This window comes from Pleurodeles waltl, chromosome 4_2 (assembly GCF_031143425.1).
Source record: "Pleurodeles waltl isolate 20211129_DDA chromosome 4_2, aPleWal1.hap1.20221129, whole genome shotgun sequence".
Classification (NCBI taxonomy): domain Eukaryota; kingdom Metazoa; phylum Chordata; class Amphibia; order Caudata; family Salamandridae; genus Pleurodeles; species Pleurodeles waltl.
In genome coordinates, this window is record NC_090443.1 from 819,629,129 (window position 1) to 819,647,716 (window position 18,588).

At 42.7% G+C, this 18,588-nt stretch overlaps 1 protein-coding gene across 1 annotated transcript in view; it reads right to left on the reverse strand.

The window, feature by feature from the left end:
* CACHD1 (cache domain containing 1) overlaps nucleotides 1-18,588 on the reverse strand; it is a 303,229-nt gene that overhangs the window by 102,997 nt on the left and 181,644 nt on the right. The window contains exons 4-5 of the mRNA XM_069232515.1: nucleotides 11,778-11,884; nucleotides 4,519-4,645 (exon numbers count right to left, since the gene is read on the reverse strand). Coding sequence (XP_069088616.1) covers nucleotides 4,519-4,645; nucleotides 11,778-11,884 — 234 coding nt within the window. The remainder of the gene's footprint in view (nucleotides 1-4,518; nucleotides 4,646-11,777; nucleotides 11,885-18,588) is intronic.

Sequence of the window (18,588 nt, forward strand, 5' to 3'; positions counted from 1 at the left end):
GCCAAACAGAAAAAGCAGATATGGAGGAGAGCACCAAGAGGCAATTATAGGACAATCAAAGGCATGTGAGTGATATGATCTATTTTCCTCACTTGCATTAACAGCAGGGATGTCAAACAAAGCACGGCTTACATGGGAGATAGGATTGAAATCAGGGGACTAGTACATTCCCCTCCATCTTTGTTAACATATTTTGAATGATTGCCCATTTGTTCTGAAGGCTGGGATCAAACTGCTGACTTTCTTTAGGCGGTGCAGTGGAAATGTCATTGTTTTGGCAACATTAGAGGTATGGTTATTTAAGGAGAGTTTAGAGTGTGGATGAACCCTAGGTATTTGGTGTGAGTGATCGGAGTCAACGGAGATCCAAGGGCAGTTGAGACAAAACAAAAGTTTGTGTTGATGTCAAGTGCAGTTGAGTTTAACAGAAGTAATTCAGTCTTTTCAGGGATCAGTTTAAAAAAAAAAAAAAACAATGTTGGATTTTTGGGAGAGCGGGTTTTAGGACCTCCATGTCATCGTGCAGGAGGAAATCCTTTAAAACAGCGAAGTCTATTCACTCAGTAGTGAAGGGACCAGCAGCCTAAAATACCACCATGAAGTAGTTAAACAAGATGGGTCAGCTAACTGAAATGATTATGAAGTCGCAAATATCAAAGTATTCAGTTTGAGCAAATTGGGATCTTTTAGATAGTGCAGAACTGAACCATTACTCGATCCGTCATCTGCATACAATGCTTGTCACAAATTTATAAAAGACGCTCATAGTCGATCACGTATATGGCCGAAGGGCTCCAATATTAATGGAAAGCAGGAATAACCCAGAATGTGAGGTGTTTTGCACACAGGCCTCTGTTTTGGAACTCTTCACAAGTACATTCAAAATCCATTCACTGGGGAGGATATTGAGCAGTGTCCTTTTTCCCAGACATTATAAATTGGGAAAATTATTGTGAGCATGTCAAGATCCACACTTAGTAAATGTGTGAAATGGACCATGAAAGTGAGATCGGAGAGAAACGAATGCCAAGACATGATGCGATTGACACATATATATGAATTTTTAGTACTTTAAGCTAAGTATTGGGTCCTAGGCGTTGGCACAATCTGGCAACCCCTGTGTCGGCGCACAGGGTGTGAGGGTGTTCTGAATCACAATCAAATACTGATTTGACTCGGAATTGGCAGATGATTTGAGTAGCTTCTCTTTCCAAATATGTTCAAATGCACACAAACCCACATATAAGGGTGTATTCAATGGTGGACACAGATACAAAAAAAAGTAAAATTTGAAGTCTGACATCTGCAGTGTGACTTAAAATTAATATAAAGGATGTTGGCTATGTTTAAGACGTGGGGGGCCTGATTTAGAGCTTAGCAGACAGGTTACTCTGTCACAAATACGACAGATATCCTGCCGCAGTATTCCGATTTATATGGGATACAATAGGATCGTAATGCGGTGGACAGGATATCCGTCATGTTTGTGATGGAGTAACCCCCTCCGCCATTTTAAAGATGCAGAAAATAAGCAAATAGTTTTAGCGCAACCTATTATGAGGAGCGTGTTTTGGACGGCTGCGGCACAAAAAGGTTTACATGGAAGCAGGCTTCACTTGAACGTGATGAGCTGAAACTGCAAAGTCCACTGCAGCAGCTGGGCAGGTCGGTGGGAAACAAACATATGCATTACTGCAGTCGATGTGGTTTCCCATGAGACGAGTTCTCTTGCCAAGGCAGATTTTAGCATTAATATATTGGAATGTGATTCAAAGGAGACATATGCTCAACAAAGTTTGTGAGCAGAAGCTGACACTGCATCTCAACTCATTACAATCCGTAGGACACCTGGTGTTCTCAAATGTTTACATTTGACATTGACACACGCCGATGAAAGGCTGTCTAAGTGATATGTTAATGGGTATGATAACACTTGGACAGCTTTGACATCGGGATCAGGAGTCGGAATCTAGAACGAATTAAAGGAATGTCTGGTTGCGAGGTTCAAGAGCAAAAACATCTGTTTCCTAGTTCAGAAATGAAACCGCCAGACCCAGAGGAGAGTCACTGGTGTGTGTTTGTGCTGGATTTGCTTGTTGACGTTCCATCGATGAGGAAGATGGCTGCACTGAATGCCATGAGCTGCCGCCAATGCACTTTACTTTAACGTAGCTAACCGATGTAAATTGTTGTCGAATTATTGTAGCTCCTTGTAATGGAGGCCCATGCCGCTAGAGGACGAAATGGACACTATTGGTAGACAGTCAAGAAAGAAAAAAAGCAATGAAGTCCTCGGCCCAGTGGTTACAAGTTAGAGTGAGATGATATCTTGTTTTCTGAAGTGGGTTTTGTGATGTGCTTCAGATCTTACCAGTTAATCATTCTCAAGCAAATTGTGCCTCTGCTCTCTTGCTAAGCAGATCTCCCAGGTTACCAGTTTGGTAACCCTGGAGATCTCTGTGCTTGGCAGTGCATGTTTACCTGATCGGGGACTGCAGAGGCTCAACAAGGTGGCGACTAGTCCGCTGTGCAGCACTTCATACGTAGTTAGGTATCACCTCACATCCACAAAAGCTGCACTGCTCCTCATCACTTGACATGTCAGGCTCAAAATACCGAGTATGTTGCATGAGGCCTACTCTATTGGAAGAGGCTTGCCAACCCTTAACGATCAATAGCTGCCTCTCTGTCCCCAAAGATGCAGTCAACTATTTCTCACATGGCTTCCCAGTGCCCCATAGCTGAGAAAGGATCTGAACGCCTGTAGGAAGATGGCCCTAAAATATTTTTCCACATTGTTAACCACATGCACCAAGTCAGATCCAACCACTAGATGGCAGAATAACGCACAGCAACCAACACTAGAAAAGATTCATGCTGCAAAACTGTGTTGCGATTAAGGACCAGTTATAGATTACAATCGTACAGGTTGGCTGCAGTGAATATTCACTGGCAAAATGTACATATGTTTTTAGTGGAGAATTTTGAAAAAGCAGACCAGAATCCTTTTGGTGGGTCAATGAATCTACACTTTAAGTGAAATTTGTACAACTCCACTCCTTGAAGCTTTCATCATGTCTTGCTTATTATGACATCTGAATCCAGCTAGTAGGGTCACCTTAAGAGTGCGGTTCATGAAAAGGCAACTTCATTGGCAAGGGTCACCCATGGCATGAGCACACAGGGCTTGGGCAAAACATGGCCCAATAGCTACAATAACGTTAGTTGTAGATCATTTATAACATCTGTATGGGAATACTGGGTACCAAATCTGTCTTGGTGATACACCATGCCCACTATGGATTTTTACTTTATTTCTGTGTAATAGCAAGTAATAGTGCTTCACGAAACACCATCCTGCTTGCTCACTTAACATTTGAACTGCTGTGTGATTAATTTTCATGACCCTCTTACCTGGGGGGGGGGGGGGGGGGGAATCCTTTTATTTTTTTTCTCCAAGAGACATATCGGAGATTATGTCATAAAAGTTATAAGCAATACATAGATGCATCAGTGGACAAAATGTAAGGTAACTAGAAAACTTACATCCATTTCTAAACATGAAGAATTTTGACCCACCACCGAGGTCGCCAATCTGCTCTAAGTATCTTAAAGGCACTAATACATCACATACATACTATTTAGTTGTACGTGCAGCAAAAATGGTCATCAACTAAAAACTAGTCTCCAGTAGGGCTTGAGTCTATTTTCCAATCAACGTGTCCAGCAAAAGGCCCGGCTGCTCGCAACTTCAGCAGAGGCTCTCAAGATTTCAAAAGGAGAAATCTGGCGCGGTAATGCACGTATACGGTTCAATTTGCAAATTTGATTTAGCCATATTGAACACCACTGGTCAATAAACCATATTTGTCTTCATAAAGCTCAACAGATTCAGCATTACTATAGGGGCGGGAAGATCTCCACAAATACAATAATCAAAAGGTTTGGTATTTCCACATTCACTAGCTCTGGACAACTGAAGACCACACAACCTTTGGTAGAAAACACCAAAGTTGCCTCTTCTCGATAGCCCAGCCTGCTCGCGAACAAGTTCAGCTACTGTGTCGCCTACGTTCTGCCCTTACAAGCCTATAGGAGCAGAATCCACCCTGCACTGAACAACAACAACACTAGTAAGCCCGCAGCTGTGTTCAAACACAGCAAAATTAGAAATAACTTCAATTTCTTTTTTTTTTTTTTTTTTTTACAAAAAAACATTGGCAACTAAAATGATAAGGCAATATAGAGTTTAAGCGCAGACACGCCCAGAAGAGACCTGTTATTTGTTATTTTTTTCTGGCCAGACGGCATGGACATTGTTGCTGAGCGATATGCTAACTATAAGGCGCGAAGGAATAATGACTGACAGCTTTGAGCCACCCGAACACAGCAAAGACGTCTTCCCTGTTAGATGTGCGCTGTGCAGACAAGCGCCGAGGAGGCAGCGTCGCACCGCTCCGGAGTGATCCTGTAATTTCAGTGGTTACTGCTGTGAGGAAGATAAGAGAACAGCCATACCTGCTGCGGTGCTCGTACGCGCCCTTGCATCGGAACTTGTGTGCTGGGAACACCGTGAAAATGCCCTCCTCCGAGCTGAAGTACTGCCACTTAATTCCCGGGTTGGATTTTAGGTTGTCAGCAAGAACTAAAATGTAGGGAAAAAATAACAAAAATAAATGGTTGAAGAGAAATAAAGAGCAGAGGCATGTTTAGAAGCAACCTTCATAGGCAGGGCTCACGTAGAAATGGGTTTCATCACAACTGCAAATGAACATATCATTTTGCATTCCTTTAGCACTTTCCTAGTCCCTGCGAAGCCCAAAGCCGACTCTACATGTTCGAGTCGGTAGTTACTCCATTTGTTTTTATCAATTCAATGCTTCACAACTGCGGACAAGCTTCTTGAGTGTTTCAATTTACTGCGGATTCTAGGCGCCTTTCAAAGGTCAGTTGTGCATCTACGGGGCATGTTTGGTGAGATTCAAAGATGTGGTGTTGCATGATGTGGTGAATGAGATGGTGAACATGACTAAGCATAAACTTAAACTGTTACAGAGAATGTGGGAATAAAGTAGTCATGGATGGAGATAGTCGGAGGGGGCTGTACCAGAAACAATTGCCATTGGTGTGCATCAGTGGAGTCCACCAGGGAATCTGTTGCATGGAGCCAACTGAGGATTTACTGGTGCCCAGGCCACTAGAGGCTCTGGTAAGCCACTAGTGGAGACCGATATTGAGTCTATGTAGCTGGGTCACAGTGCCCAACTAAGGCACTGCCAAGCTACTAGGTACCACTATATAGAGGCAAGCCAGGAGCAAACATATGCCTGGCACCATCAATCCACCAGGGGACAACTACATTTAGCATCTACAAGGGCCATCTCACAGATCCGCTGCCACGCCATTAGGGTGTTCTAAAGGGAGTCTATCCAGAAACCCCCCTCCCTGGATGTTCTGTTAAACCACCAAGGGATTACTATCTGGAGCCTTCAAGGGGCAACGGAGTCTAGCCTGGAGGCTCTGTTAGGCCAAAACAATAAGAGTCCATACAGTGGAGAAGTGTGGCACAATGGTTAGAGCAGCAGACCCTGATGCAGAGATCTGGCCTGGGAAGAGGGTTCAATTCCTGCCTCAGTGGGTCCTGAGCTCAATTCCCTTGGACCAGATAATTCTCGCCTCATTGCCTAATCTAATTAATAGGTCCCACTCTGTAACTCTGGGCAATAGCTTGCTTAATCTCCACAACGGCCCTGACAGCGCTTGGATGCCTGGCTTCACCCTGGGGGTTGCCCAGGAGTAGGCGCCTCACAGGGAAAAGCCAGGAGGGGTTCCACAGCAGTATGCGTACAGCACCTTGAGACCCTAAAGGGTGAGTAGTGCCCTATACAAGTGTTAAGTTTACCTTTACACAGTAAAAATAGAAAGATTACAGGTGCTTGAGAGGATTTATTAGAGGATATGGCTTCCAACAGGTGCTTCAATGGTTACTAAAAATTAAAAGGTGTAGTGCAGGTGGTCTTGGAGCATCCAATGTAACGACTAATTCAGGAAGGTGACAATTAACAAAGACATGCAACCACTTATATGCAAAAATAAACAGTCGCAACAACAGGCAAAGAGTGGACTCCATTTCAAGTATATTGTCATAACACGAGTAGTTCTGGCCACTGCAAACCGGTGACCAATCAGCAATTGGAACCAATGAGCTCATTAAGTTGGGAATGTGCTGCATGGGCCGTGCACGTTAACGGTTTTCTTTCACTAAAGTCAGCCAAGTTTGTATAGGACGAGCTTCAGGTGTATACCCCCCACCACACTGCGGTCAGTTCATTGCCTCGAGCTACACGAGAAATAACTTCTGAAAACTGCGTCTACTTAGGTTTTTTTTTTTTTTATTTAAAAAATATCGGCAATACCAGACAGGGTACAACAATAAAACCCAGAAAAGAAATAAACCCCAACGAAGAGACCAATATACAAGTGCACCTCCCATATGGTGCTTCCACCTTTGACCACATTACAATTCGTAGCAGCTTTATTTTAGTGGTGAAAAGAGGGGGATCACTTTCCTACACCTGTCACCTGCCTGGCCTCCTGCACCACATTGGTAGATATGAAAAGGCGCCCATGAAGATCGCCAGAATACAATGATTTATCAATCAAAACGCACTAGAATCAACATCTGAGGCCTGACCGCAGAAAAGAAACTTCCGACACATAAAAACGCAATATTTTCATATGAAAAATGAACTCCATGCTACAATGACAAGTCAACACAGCGAATGGGTCTTTCTGTCCGAGTGTAAACACAAGATGGCCTCCTCGGCCGAGGTCAGCCCTATTACACGGTGTTTATTTACCACGTTTCAATTGGTTAGTGTAAATATTTAAAGAGGGCCACTCAAAACGTACTCTCGATCTGATTTCATGGCCTCCTATCTAGGGCTATTTCAAGGAAAGAAAAACAAAGAAAGACGTTTTTGACATCTTGGGACCACCTCACAGAATGTTATTTTCTCCTTTAAGAGCTCGCATTTAAACCTGGCAATAACTTATGAAGTGACTCTGGAATCTTAAGTGGACATTTAATCCTGGAAGAATCCCAGCTGCTGGAACCTGCAGAAAAGCCCCTCCTCAACTATGCCACAGATCAGAAATCTATACCGCACAACTTCCCTTAGTGTAACAGCACTGGCAAATCAGAAAGCAAAGGACTAATCTGCTGTACTTTTATTTTAACTAGAGATTTTTCTGCATTTTCCCTAAGAAATCATAGTCCCTGATCTTTAATGTGTATAAAAAGTACAAGTGTTTATTTCATAGAAATTGCACTTCTTTTCTCCCTTTTTTAGGTCTTTCAAATGTTCCTGGTTTGTAGAACACCAAGGTTCATATTTTGGACGGGAGTGGTCACTGCTCCCGCCACAGGGGACTTTTAAAAAGGTGCTCTGAGTGCAAACAAGGACAGTGTACCCCATATTACAAATAATGCACAGCCCTCAGGGGAGCTGAAAATGTGTGCTGCCCACATGTAGCAGCCGTCTGAACCAGCCCCTCTTGTCTTCCTCTGCGCAGGCAGCAACCTGCCTGCAGTTCAAAAAGGGGACAGAGATCCCCCTGCAGGCGCGTGCAGTGAGTGACTGCCGGTAGCTGTGTGGGGTGTCCTTGGGACCTCCTTCAATCCCTCCAGAAGGCTGCCCTCAGGGGGCGCACTTGGCGCGACAGCCAGTGCACCTCGTGACAGTCTCATTGCCTCTGCGCCCGTATTCAGAAGATGGGCACTGGTTAAGTGACAAAGCGACTCCTTCATTTGCATAGAGCCACACCCTCCCACCCCCCATAGGTGAGGGAACGTCCTCTCAAGTTCATGTTGGTGCTTCAAGTGTGCCAGCACGATCACTATTACAGAAGGGGGCGCACAAGCGTCTGCAGCCCCTGCTATAATACTACAGTGCCCTGATGGCGAGGAAGTAGGGAGAACACGCCCGTTGCGCTCCCCGGGGCATTGTAAGTACTACAACCCTGGATGTGTGAACAGAATGAACAAAACGAAGAACTTTGAGGATATCTTACAAACGCTTGTTTGGGCTTAACACCAGAATAAAAAAAAAAACCGCTGTGTAGTGAGAAAAGGCCTTGGTGGAACTTCTTACCTCATCTCTTCAAAAGGCTAAACAAGTTCAATAGTATCATCCGAACCCCAGAGAAACACTGGCTAGGCTGCCCCTCCAAGACTACATCGTTTTCAAGTCCAGCTACGTCACACACAAGTCCACCAGAAACGAACATTGCATCACAGCAAACTAAAAAATTAACCACCTTAGGTGGGCAGCACCATACTATGAGCCTGGAAATCAGCCAAAATGGAAACAAACTTAAAAAAAAGAAAACGAGACTATCCTTCTCCAGCTATGCCCTCAGGATCTGGGACAATACTCCTGTTTTAATTAGAAGTTCCATATCCCACTTGCAAATCAAGACGACAAACAGAACGCTACATCTCTACGCAACAGTACTGAGACTGCTTATGAGGCCAGGTCCCTCTGAACCCACCTGATCCGAAACATACCTTTAACTTCAAATAAAAGCAAACTGCACAAGGAAAAAGCATCCAGTTTTTCTGTTCCACCAGATACCATTAATTACTATAGGCAAAGTGTGCTCAAACTCACTTTGTACAGCTCATTGCCAGATGGGAACAAACAAGCCACCACCTTCCAGGAAAACACCTAAAGTTCTTATTTTCAATGTCCTCCTGAATTGGTCCCGATCCTTTCTTTCAGCACAAAAAACACATTTTCACGTTGATTTTTCTTTTAGCTCTGTGGATTACTGCGAAGTTTTACAGCTCCACTTCAAACCTTTCCTACATAGTTCAGTCCACTATATTGATTTTCCTGGTCAAGATGGCCTAGCCCCTCTGAAATCTCGCCTCTCACAGCAATGTCATGGCCAGATCCTGGATCAAATTATTTTTTTCTTAAATGCACCAACAGCACGTCTGGCAATACCTGCTTTGCCTTCAATTCACACCAAGTTGGAATGAGATGACTCCACCTTGTTCCAAGTATCCAGTACCAAAGCCAGCTGTGTGTCTGCTTTCCTTAAAAACTTAACATCCAAAAGTTCTTCTTGAACAATCTGTGCATACATGACCAAAGAATGGCCATATATACAAATGTCCTGCCTTTTATTTTGGCGCTCCTTTCCCTTAAATGTACCATACATGAAAGAAACGAAATGGAGGAGGCGCATGGGGAGTTGTAGGGAAAAACAGCAACTTCCACGGCACAGCTCCTAATATTTCAATAGCCTTTTCTGTCCCCAGCCCAGACTGATTCCCTTCAGTCACTACTCAATCCTTGCGGTGCCTTATTTTTTCCATGGAAACCACCTTTAATACCAACCATTTCTTGGTAACATCCAACAATGACAAAGCCATTGAAGGTTTCCATGTCAGTGCCTAAACAACAAATCATTCACTCCTTCCGCCAGTTCCTGCCATTCCAAAACAAAAGCCTTCACACGGGCACAGGCCCACATCCTCCAAGAAATTGAGCTCAATCACTCTCCCTTCAGCCCCAAGATTACTTTAGTAATTCCCTGCATAATCCATAGTTCATTAACCTGTGTGTTCATGTCTTCCCACTGCAAATCCCTGGTGCCACCCTGACTACCAGGAATGGCACAAAGAAAAGCTATAAACCACAGGTCCTGATATGACACCAAGTGAGACAGTTTCCTAATTTCACCCTATTCCCTTCATCACCCCAACTGTGATATGTCACCTCTTACCAAATCCACTCCCCTTCTACAGTGCCCAACATTTCGTGACCCAAAGCCCTTTCCCCCACTTGTACCTGCAAAAACCACTAGTCATAAAATACCACAACAGTTTGCCCCTCACCACTGTCACTGATCTAGCAAACTTTTGCTACTAGATATGAGACAAACCGTCAGTGATACTATAACTATTGTCCTAGTACAATAGTTTAATCCAGAATAGAATGCTAATGCTCTGCTCTAATACGTCAAGAAATACATGTTTTGTTTGTCATATTTAGTTATTTTTATGTGCTTAAAAAACAAATTGAGGCTCAAAGGATATGGACAGGTCTTATTAGCCAACACTAATTTCGCTCCATCTATATGTGATGAGATTTTTCAAGGCAGCTCAAATTTAAGAATGTAGAAATAAGATATTAATTTCTAAAGCTACCAACAAGAGTGTCCTGGAAAAAAAAAAAACAGACAATCATAATCTCATTGCATCATTGCAAAACCCACAGTTTTCAAGCCAAACGAAACAGGAGTTATATCTTTCTTTGTCGGAACAGCCATGTTTTAAGCTTTTATGAAATCTATCATTGGGGTTAAGTACTTAATAAATACTTTAAAAAGACAGGTTGGCCCAAATTTTAAGTGCAAGAAAGGAAAAAGTTCTCCCACCCTTACAATGTTTTTTAGGGCAACACTAAGACGACGCACTACAGGGGCTTGTAAGCCATAATATTCTCTGCCAGAATTTTGGGGCCTTTTTTGTGAAACATAACCCAAATGTCTTTATCAGTCTGGCCAAGAGAGTGATATAACCAATAAACAGGGTAAGGCTTACAATAGAGTCTTGCTAGACTCTACAGGTCAATGCTCTGTTCTTTGAGACAAGAGAGGACACCCTGAGTGTGGTTAATACAATTCAAAGCCTTCCCGTACACCTATGAACTTCAATCTCTGAACCCATACTGGATGTGAAACTGTATCAATGGCATTGCAGAGATCCGACAGTGTCAGTGCCATGCCATTGGCCTCTGTGCTCATTCGGATCTCATCGAGAACTGTTATGAATGCAGTCTCAGGGCAGGTGTAGTGGCCTAATGCACACTTGTGTTTTGTCAAGCACACAATTAATATACAGATGCGACCTCAGTTGTCTATCCATTTCTCTTCCAGAGAGAAAAAATAACAAAATAGAAAGTCTTAGTTCTTGTTACAAATGCAATTAGGTTTTTGGTGGCAACTCATGCGAAAAACAGCACGTGTAACTATGTAGGGTTAATTAGATGTCTCTGCAGAAGATGCTCATAGAAGCCAGTTTTCCAGTCTGTTTCATACATCTCTTCTGATGCAGCAGTGGATGGAAAAATCCTACTCTCGCGGTTTTTCACTTTTGTCATAATGTAGTGAGGGTCAGCATTCTTAATAGTATATAACTTATTGTAAAGTAAATTCATGCAACAACACTTGCAATTAATCACAGACATACTAGGTATATTACATCTCGGTGCCCATATATCCACATGTGTGCGCTAACAATATTGAGGTAACAATTCTTTATTACATTTTTTTTGCTTTATTTTTTGGGTGGGAGTGGTTACGTAAATAACATCAGTAATAGCTCATATATTAGAAGTCAAATAGTTGTGGTGAATGGTGTGAAATGCATTCATCTAGTGTTGGAGGCATCCTGATGGTGCTAGGGGATGCACCACACAGACTATTTGTATAGTTAACTCTTACAACAAGCTTTAATGTTAACACCTGCGCGCGCATGTACCGAACCAGAATTTGCAATGTTTCGCCAATGGACCAGTAGTTTGAAATGCTACCAAGTCAACAGAGCCTTCAGGTAATGTGCTTAACTACTGCTGTTAGCCCCAAACTAATACACGCCAATTGGCTGTGGAAGTTACGCAGTTCTTCCTGGTAAGTTATTCTCTCCCAATGCCACACATTAAACTCTATAAGAAGACATTAATGAAAGCAATCAAGTTACTAACCTGAGTTTAAATCCCGTCCAGGGTTAAATGCCCGGCTATTAACAGTTGTGGACAGTCTATCGCAGCTGATCGTTTTGGAGACATTACTGTTGAAATTCCCATCAAACCTGAAATCATAAAGTATAGGTATCAGAAATGAAATTCATGATTATGCAAATAAAATTCACTGTTGGATAAAACAGACCGAAGCAGGGGCTTTGAGTTCAGTACTGTTCACCTATGTGCATTTCCCCGAGTTCGGTCAAGGATAATTTACAGAATCACACATAAGAGATACTCCGTTACAATAGAGACGCACATATCAGACACTTAAAAACGTAATTTGTTTTGCCTCCTTTATTAATTGTGCATTACTGACTGATCAATACAAACGAAATACTTGCACCAGTGCTTGATTTATGGCAAAATAAAAGCCAGGGCCAAGATATTTCTCAGAAGGTCGGCACCCACTCTCTACGCCACGGCTGCCCAGTGCTATGTACTCACCATCCCACTCCTGGATCTTGACAATATCTACTACTGATGATCATCCACAGCAGTAAGAAGGATCTGGAGGCACTATTAGATTATTTTTTTTTTATGTATCCTGTATTGTGAAATCGTCTGCTAATGTTTAAAAATAAACTAAAATAACTATGTGGTGAACTGCCATAGGTCTCATACTGTGCTTTAAGCTCATTCGTACTGTGTAAATCCCTTTGACAGCCAACAACCTTTCGAACGGGGAGGGGGCATTATTACTAAACGCACCAATATAGATTGTGGCTATTTCAGCTCATTCCATCAATTCCTTCACATTATCTGAATAATTAATCCCACTTTAACTCTTAAGCTCTTACATACCTGTGTCTTCCCTGTCCTACAGTGTAGATTGCCAAGTATTTACAAATGGTGATATTGTTTCCTAGTAGATGGGCTGGGCAAATATGATGTACACAAAACCACCAAAACGTTAAACGGGAATTGGCTGGGGGTGTAGCCTGGCCAAGCAGAAAGACAGCCACCTCTGCCTGAGGGTTCGAGTAGCCATGGGGAGGAAAAAAGGCCCATGCACAGTGAAAACAATCCTGCAATAATAAAGTGGAGCCCGAGTACCATCAGAACACGCTAAAGTACTTCACAGCTTGTATCTGGGGTGGCAACAAGTAGGACTGTTAGCAGAGAGTATGTACCCCGGCCCCACAAATTAATGCTCTGTCTTTCATCAATTAGTGGGCACGCTGAAAAGTTAACTTGCTCCGACACAGAAGACCACAAAATTGTCACACAGGATAATAGGCCCCAAACACGGCTGATTAACAAAGTCATAATTCAGAGTGCATACAACTGCAGACATGCAAAGGAGCGGGGTGCAAACATGAAAGGAGATATGCTAAATGGAAAAGGGGCAAAGGGACAACTGTGCACAAAAGATGAATAAAAAGCAAAATGACCACTGTGGTTTAAGAACATTCCTCAGACAAAGCACTGAATCGGGGTATCTCCAGGCACATACGAGTCAGCTTGACAGTATATTTTTGCGGCTGGAGAAATGAATTGAGGCATGCTGTCCCCTCATTAGCAAAGTGCCAATAAACTAAACAAGGAGACCAATCTGCCTATGGGAACTCGCATCATGAGACCAACGAGCAGACTATGCTGGAGGATCCAACCACTACATCTCCAGGGAAAGTCCTTCAGGCAAATCCTCTCCACAGAGGTGATAGTGTTAGTAAAATAAAAGGTTCAGCAACAACGGTTTTCGAACAAGATATAACTCTGGAAATCATTCTGAAAGTGACCTCATCAGTGTTGGCCAGACTGATCTCAATGGACACCAAAATGACAAGACAGACCTGCCGCCAGAAATTAAATTGATCAGAACAGGAATGGGAACCTTCAATTAGACCCCCCAGGATTTTGAGGCCTATGACGACAATTTTTTTGGGAAAATCGTCCCAGTCATAAAAATACTGGTCAGTCTTTGATATCTCACTCCTGTAGACTTTGCCACGTCACAGTCTGTACCCTGGCAGAATAAGCAGTTGTCTTGGGCCAGAGAGAGCAGAATAAAATTTAAAAACTCCGCTCTCTGTGGCTTCTGATGAGCCCCATTCCAAAGATGCACAGGGCAGCATGAATGGGGATGGCACGGGAGACTTGTCATAAGGACAGGGAAAGATAGAAGAGTATCCTGGGGATGAAGGATGTGAGGGGCAAGTGGTTTCAGCCACATGGATCATAGGACAAAGGACAACAAGAGGGGGCTGTTGAAAAGTAAAGGTGCAGCAAGGGCCTTTTGGGCACGAGACAAAGGGAAGTGGAGAGGGAGGGGGTCTGGGGAGGTATACAGGGAACCAGACTGCAGCTTGCTAGCACAGGAAGATGGCCCTGTGCTTTTGCAGGCTGTTAATAAGCGACAGAGGAACTCAACAACTCTGCCACCAGCTGGCCTGCTGCTCACCCTCCCTTTTATTGGCTCCGCAGCAGCGCAAAGCTGAAAAAAAAAAAAGAGGATCACCCTATTTTTTTTATTTTTTTTTACCGAAGTGATAATTTCATGATTTTCTTTTTTTGTGCAAAGTCGCAAAATCCTGGGACGGCTATTCAATACCAGAGTAAAAAGAGAGGAACGAAGAGTGACCACCATGGAAGATCACATAGGCAAAGCAGAAATCACATGGACCGACTGGAATTTAGTCCCAAGATGTGGTCCCCACCCGAACTGCCTTGGTTGACACTATAAATAATAACGATAGAGTTAAGAGGTGTCATGGGAGACTATGTGGCCTTATTTGCTACGAATGACAGAATCCACATTTCGGTCAGGGGTACATGGCACACGATCAAAAACAGATTACTAGTTGCTATCACAATAGTGACTCCTCCCTCAACCCCACCGCCACGACCTAGTGACAGTAGGTAAAGTCTTAGAAGGCTACCTATCAGCCCATGTTCCTGTATAACTGCAAACAGATTGGAACTTAGTCCAACTAATAAAGATATCTTACTACAAAATCCTCAAGGAAAAGGCAAAATTGAAATTCCAAAACGAAAACCTACCTAGAAGAGGTCAAAGGTTTAGCATAGGTTTTATGGACTGCCGGCAAAACAACAGAGAGGACAAATGAGGCACTCCTCACTCCCTAAGAAGCAAAAGAAAGAAAAACACAGGAACAGGAAAGAGATATTAAACCGATGACCTGAATCTATACCATCACTCCCAGAGATAAATAAGGGATGGCTAGAAAGGGCCAAAATGGTGCTAACATGCTTTACGAACGTGAAGCTCACCATTACGAGCAGGGGCTAGCTGCTGTACTCCTAAAGTCGAGAAGGGACCTGCTACAGTATGCCAACTACTGCCCACATCCCTGCTCAATGTTCACATAAACATATAAGCAAAGATTCTCGCAGCTAGACTTAAACAAGTCAGACCTTCCCTTATACATCACACTCAATTGGAATCTGTGCGGACTAGAAAGATCATCAAGAAACCAGATGTATAGTCACATCTCACTTGATGCTGAGAAGGCATTTAATAAAATAGAACGGGACCATCCATGTGTTCTGTCTACTCCACAGAATGGACTTAAGTGGCTACTTTACTACTTTAGTGGGATGGTGCATGACGACCACAGAACAAGTCAATTGCACTAGATATTTTCACCAGCTAGCCTCTGGATTAGAATTGGGACACAGCAGGGCTGCCGTTTGCAACCACTTTTATTCCTGATAACTCTAGAACACTTATCAGAGACAATGTGTCAAACACAATTGATAAGAGTGGAAACGCAGGCAGGAGTCTCGAAAACCATATTCTACGCAGATTACCAGGTTCATAAGTGCTAGCAGGTTAAGTCTAGGCTAACTCTCAGGATAGTTATTGAAGATTTCTCCCAAAAGGGTTAATTGGGATAATGACGAGCCACTTCCCATGTCCCTAGTCATGACACCAGCCTCTACTGGATACATTTAATGAAAGGCAGGGCAACTTAAATATTTAGTGATCTAATAAAGGATTAACAAGAACAGTGGAGGATAGCTTATCTCTACTGATTAGAAAAATGGTCGTTGAATATTCAGGATGGTCCCATCTGAACTCATTATAGTGGAGAAGAGTACAAATCGTAAAAATGGTGGTAGCCCCTTCCTCTACGTATGTGAAAGGTATGCTACTTCTGGTACATGGCAATAAACTGAGGTCCATAGATAAAGGTATTCGATCTTAAATATGGGGAAAAGCAGCACCCAGACTATAGAAGCTAACAAATAAATAAGACAACAGGAAATCTTGAGGGATAAACTACACTTTCTTAAAATGAGAATTTTCTGTGGTCCATTACGTGGTTGCAGTGGACCGCACTGCATTTAAAGCCTGTATAGTTTAAAAGAAGGCAGCGATAATGACAGAGGAGAAACCGGCATGCCTATGTACCTTAGTGCTGGAACGTGCAACATTGTGCATTTCCCTGTATGGGTGGCAGGGAGCATTGCGTTTCAATAGTTCTACTCCCTTTGGGTGGGGACCCCCGCAAAGGGATGCTGAGACTTTACAATGTATACTAATGCTTGCTTTGATTCATGTGATTTTGTCTATTCTCCTTCTGATATATACTCTACAAATGATCCACCTATGTATTTGTTGTTTACTGAGCAACTGTTTAATAAAAATATATTTTTTAAAAATGTGCGTTGCAATCATCACCATGACATGTATCAGTGTATCACAGCGTATATTACCTTTGCTCTTCCCAAGCCTCGTGGTGGTGGAGTTTGTGAGGCGAATGGGAATAGTGGGAGACTATTAGTGTATCATCTGATCAATTTACCACACTCCGGTACAATACAGTAGATTCCAGTGTACTCTGGTTTGGAGGCGTGTAACGCATTTGTAGTCATTGTTAGTGTCAGAGTTAGATCATTTTTGTGTGGGTATTTTCTTATCAACCTGTTCGGATTTGTGAGCTACTGACACAGTGACATCATTGAAGAGCGACACTGTCAATATAATCCTCCTGTCGCCATCATCCAATTTGTGCAACAGGGTAGTGTGCTTGTATCTTTTGTTACATTTGATTCGCAACAGTGGGCAGCATTCTGTTCTCTTCATATAGTAAACCGTTGTACAGAAAACAGTGATGTAAATAATTTTGTCTGAAGAAGTTTGATGAAATAAATGTGTTATACCGATATGCTTTAGGGAGTGTTACCTGTTTATTATTGTGTTACGAGATACGGTTTTAACTGTTTTGATGTGTTGTAGAGGTGTTTTGTTTTTGCTACTGGGTTTTAGGTCTTTCATTTATTTGTATGTTGGTCTATTTTCTATTGTTTTGTGCTGGGGTTGTATTTTTGCTTGTTGTGTATAATTGTTTTGGAAAATAATACCTAATGCAGCATTTTAATTGGAGTATTCCTATGAGCAGATTAACTTCTATGTTCTAATTTGAACGTTAGTATTTCAATGTAAGTCAGTCAGTTTATCCCGGGCTACTGTTGAATGGTGGTACCGGCGGCTCACTGTATCTACACTCAAAATAAATCTTAGATTTTCATGCCTCACCTAGAGCCTGATGTCGCTTCCTTTTATGGATACCACAATACTCCATCTAACTGCAGATTTCTCAGCTTGTGAACCTAAAAGCAGTATTTCAGTGTCCTAGTAGGTGGTGCCAAGCTGCTGTGGCTCCTGTCCATCAACACGTTCTGTTCTATAAGTTACAAAAGGAGCAACATATAAGTACTACAAATGAGAGCTGACCTAATTTCTTCTATGAAGTCTTCCAAGACCTCAGAAGCGGATCCCATTGACAAACTGAATAAGCCAGTGTCTAGAATCCTACATTGAGATCTTTTTAGATGGAAGAGACCATTGGAGGTGGAAAGCGGTGAGAAATTGGAGGTCAGACATGATATCCACTAGAAAGAGAGATAATTCTAACACAGATTCTGTGCCTTGTGAATAGATACCAGAGTAATTCCTTCCAAGATGGTGGGTCTTTGCAATGGCTTACACTAAAAAATTCCTGCAGGACCTCAGGGGCAAAATGCCCCACCTGCTAGACCTGAATGTTGAGGCAGTAGTGCTTCATGAATGTGTGCTCTAAAGCTCACATAGCTGCCTGACAAATATCCAGGACAGGACCTGTGTGTGCTAATGCACTGATCGCAGTCTAGGTCCTGGTAGAATGGCCCTTTAGGCCTTCAGCAGGCTGCTTTCTAGCTAATGCATAGAACTTAAAGCAGAGGACTATCCACTGAGAGATGGTCCATTTAGTGCACTGCCTTGCCCTTCATCGCTAAGAGAACCCCACAAAGAGCTGCTCATCCACCCAATGTACTTGGGTGCGATTGATATAAACAACGGAGTGCCCTACTGAGGTCCAAATGATGGAGTCTCTCTTCCTCTTTTGCAGGATGAGGCAGAACAAACTAAGTCAGAAGCATGACGGCTTACCTAATATAAAAAGGTGTCACGGCAGGAATGTAGCTCGAGTCCTTCACACCAGTTTATCCAGAAAAGGGGGAGGCATAATCGAAAGGGCCTGAAGTTTACTCACCCTGTGTGTGGATGGTATCTTAATCAAGAAGACATTTTTTTAGAATGAGTAGGTGCAACATGCAACTGTACATTGGTATAAAAGGGGTACATGTTAGAAAAGTGAGAAACACATTTAAGTTATGCTATGGCATCATGAAGGACTTAGGTGGAGATGTGTTGTAAACCTTTTAGGGAGAAGGATGGCTGGTCCAGAAAACCCAAAAGGCCTGACAAATAACCTTTAACTGTGCCCAGAGCTAAATTTCGAAGGCCCAAAAACCAAAATCA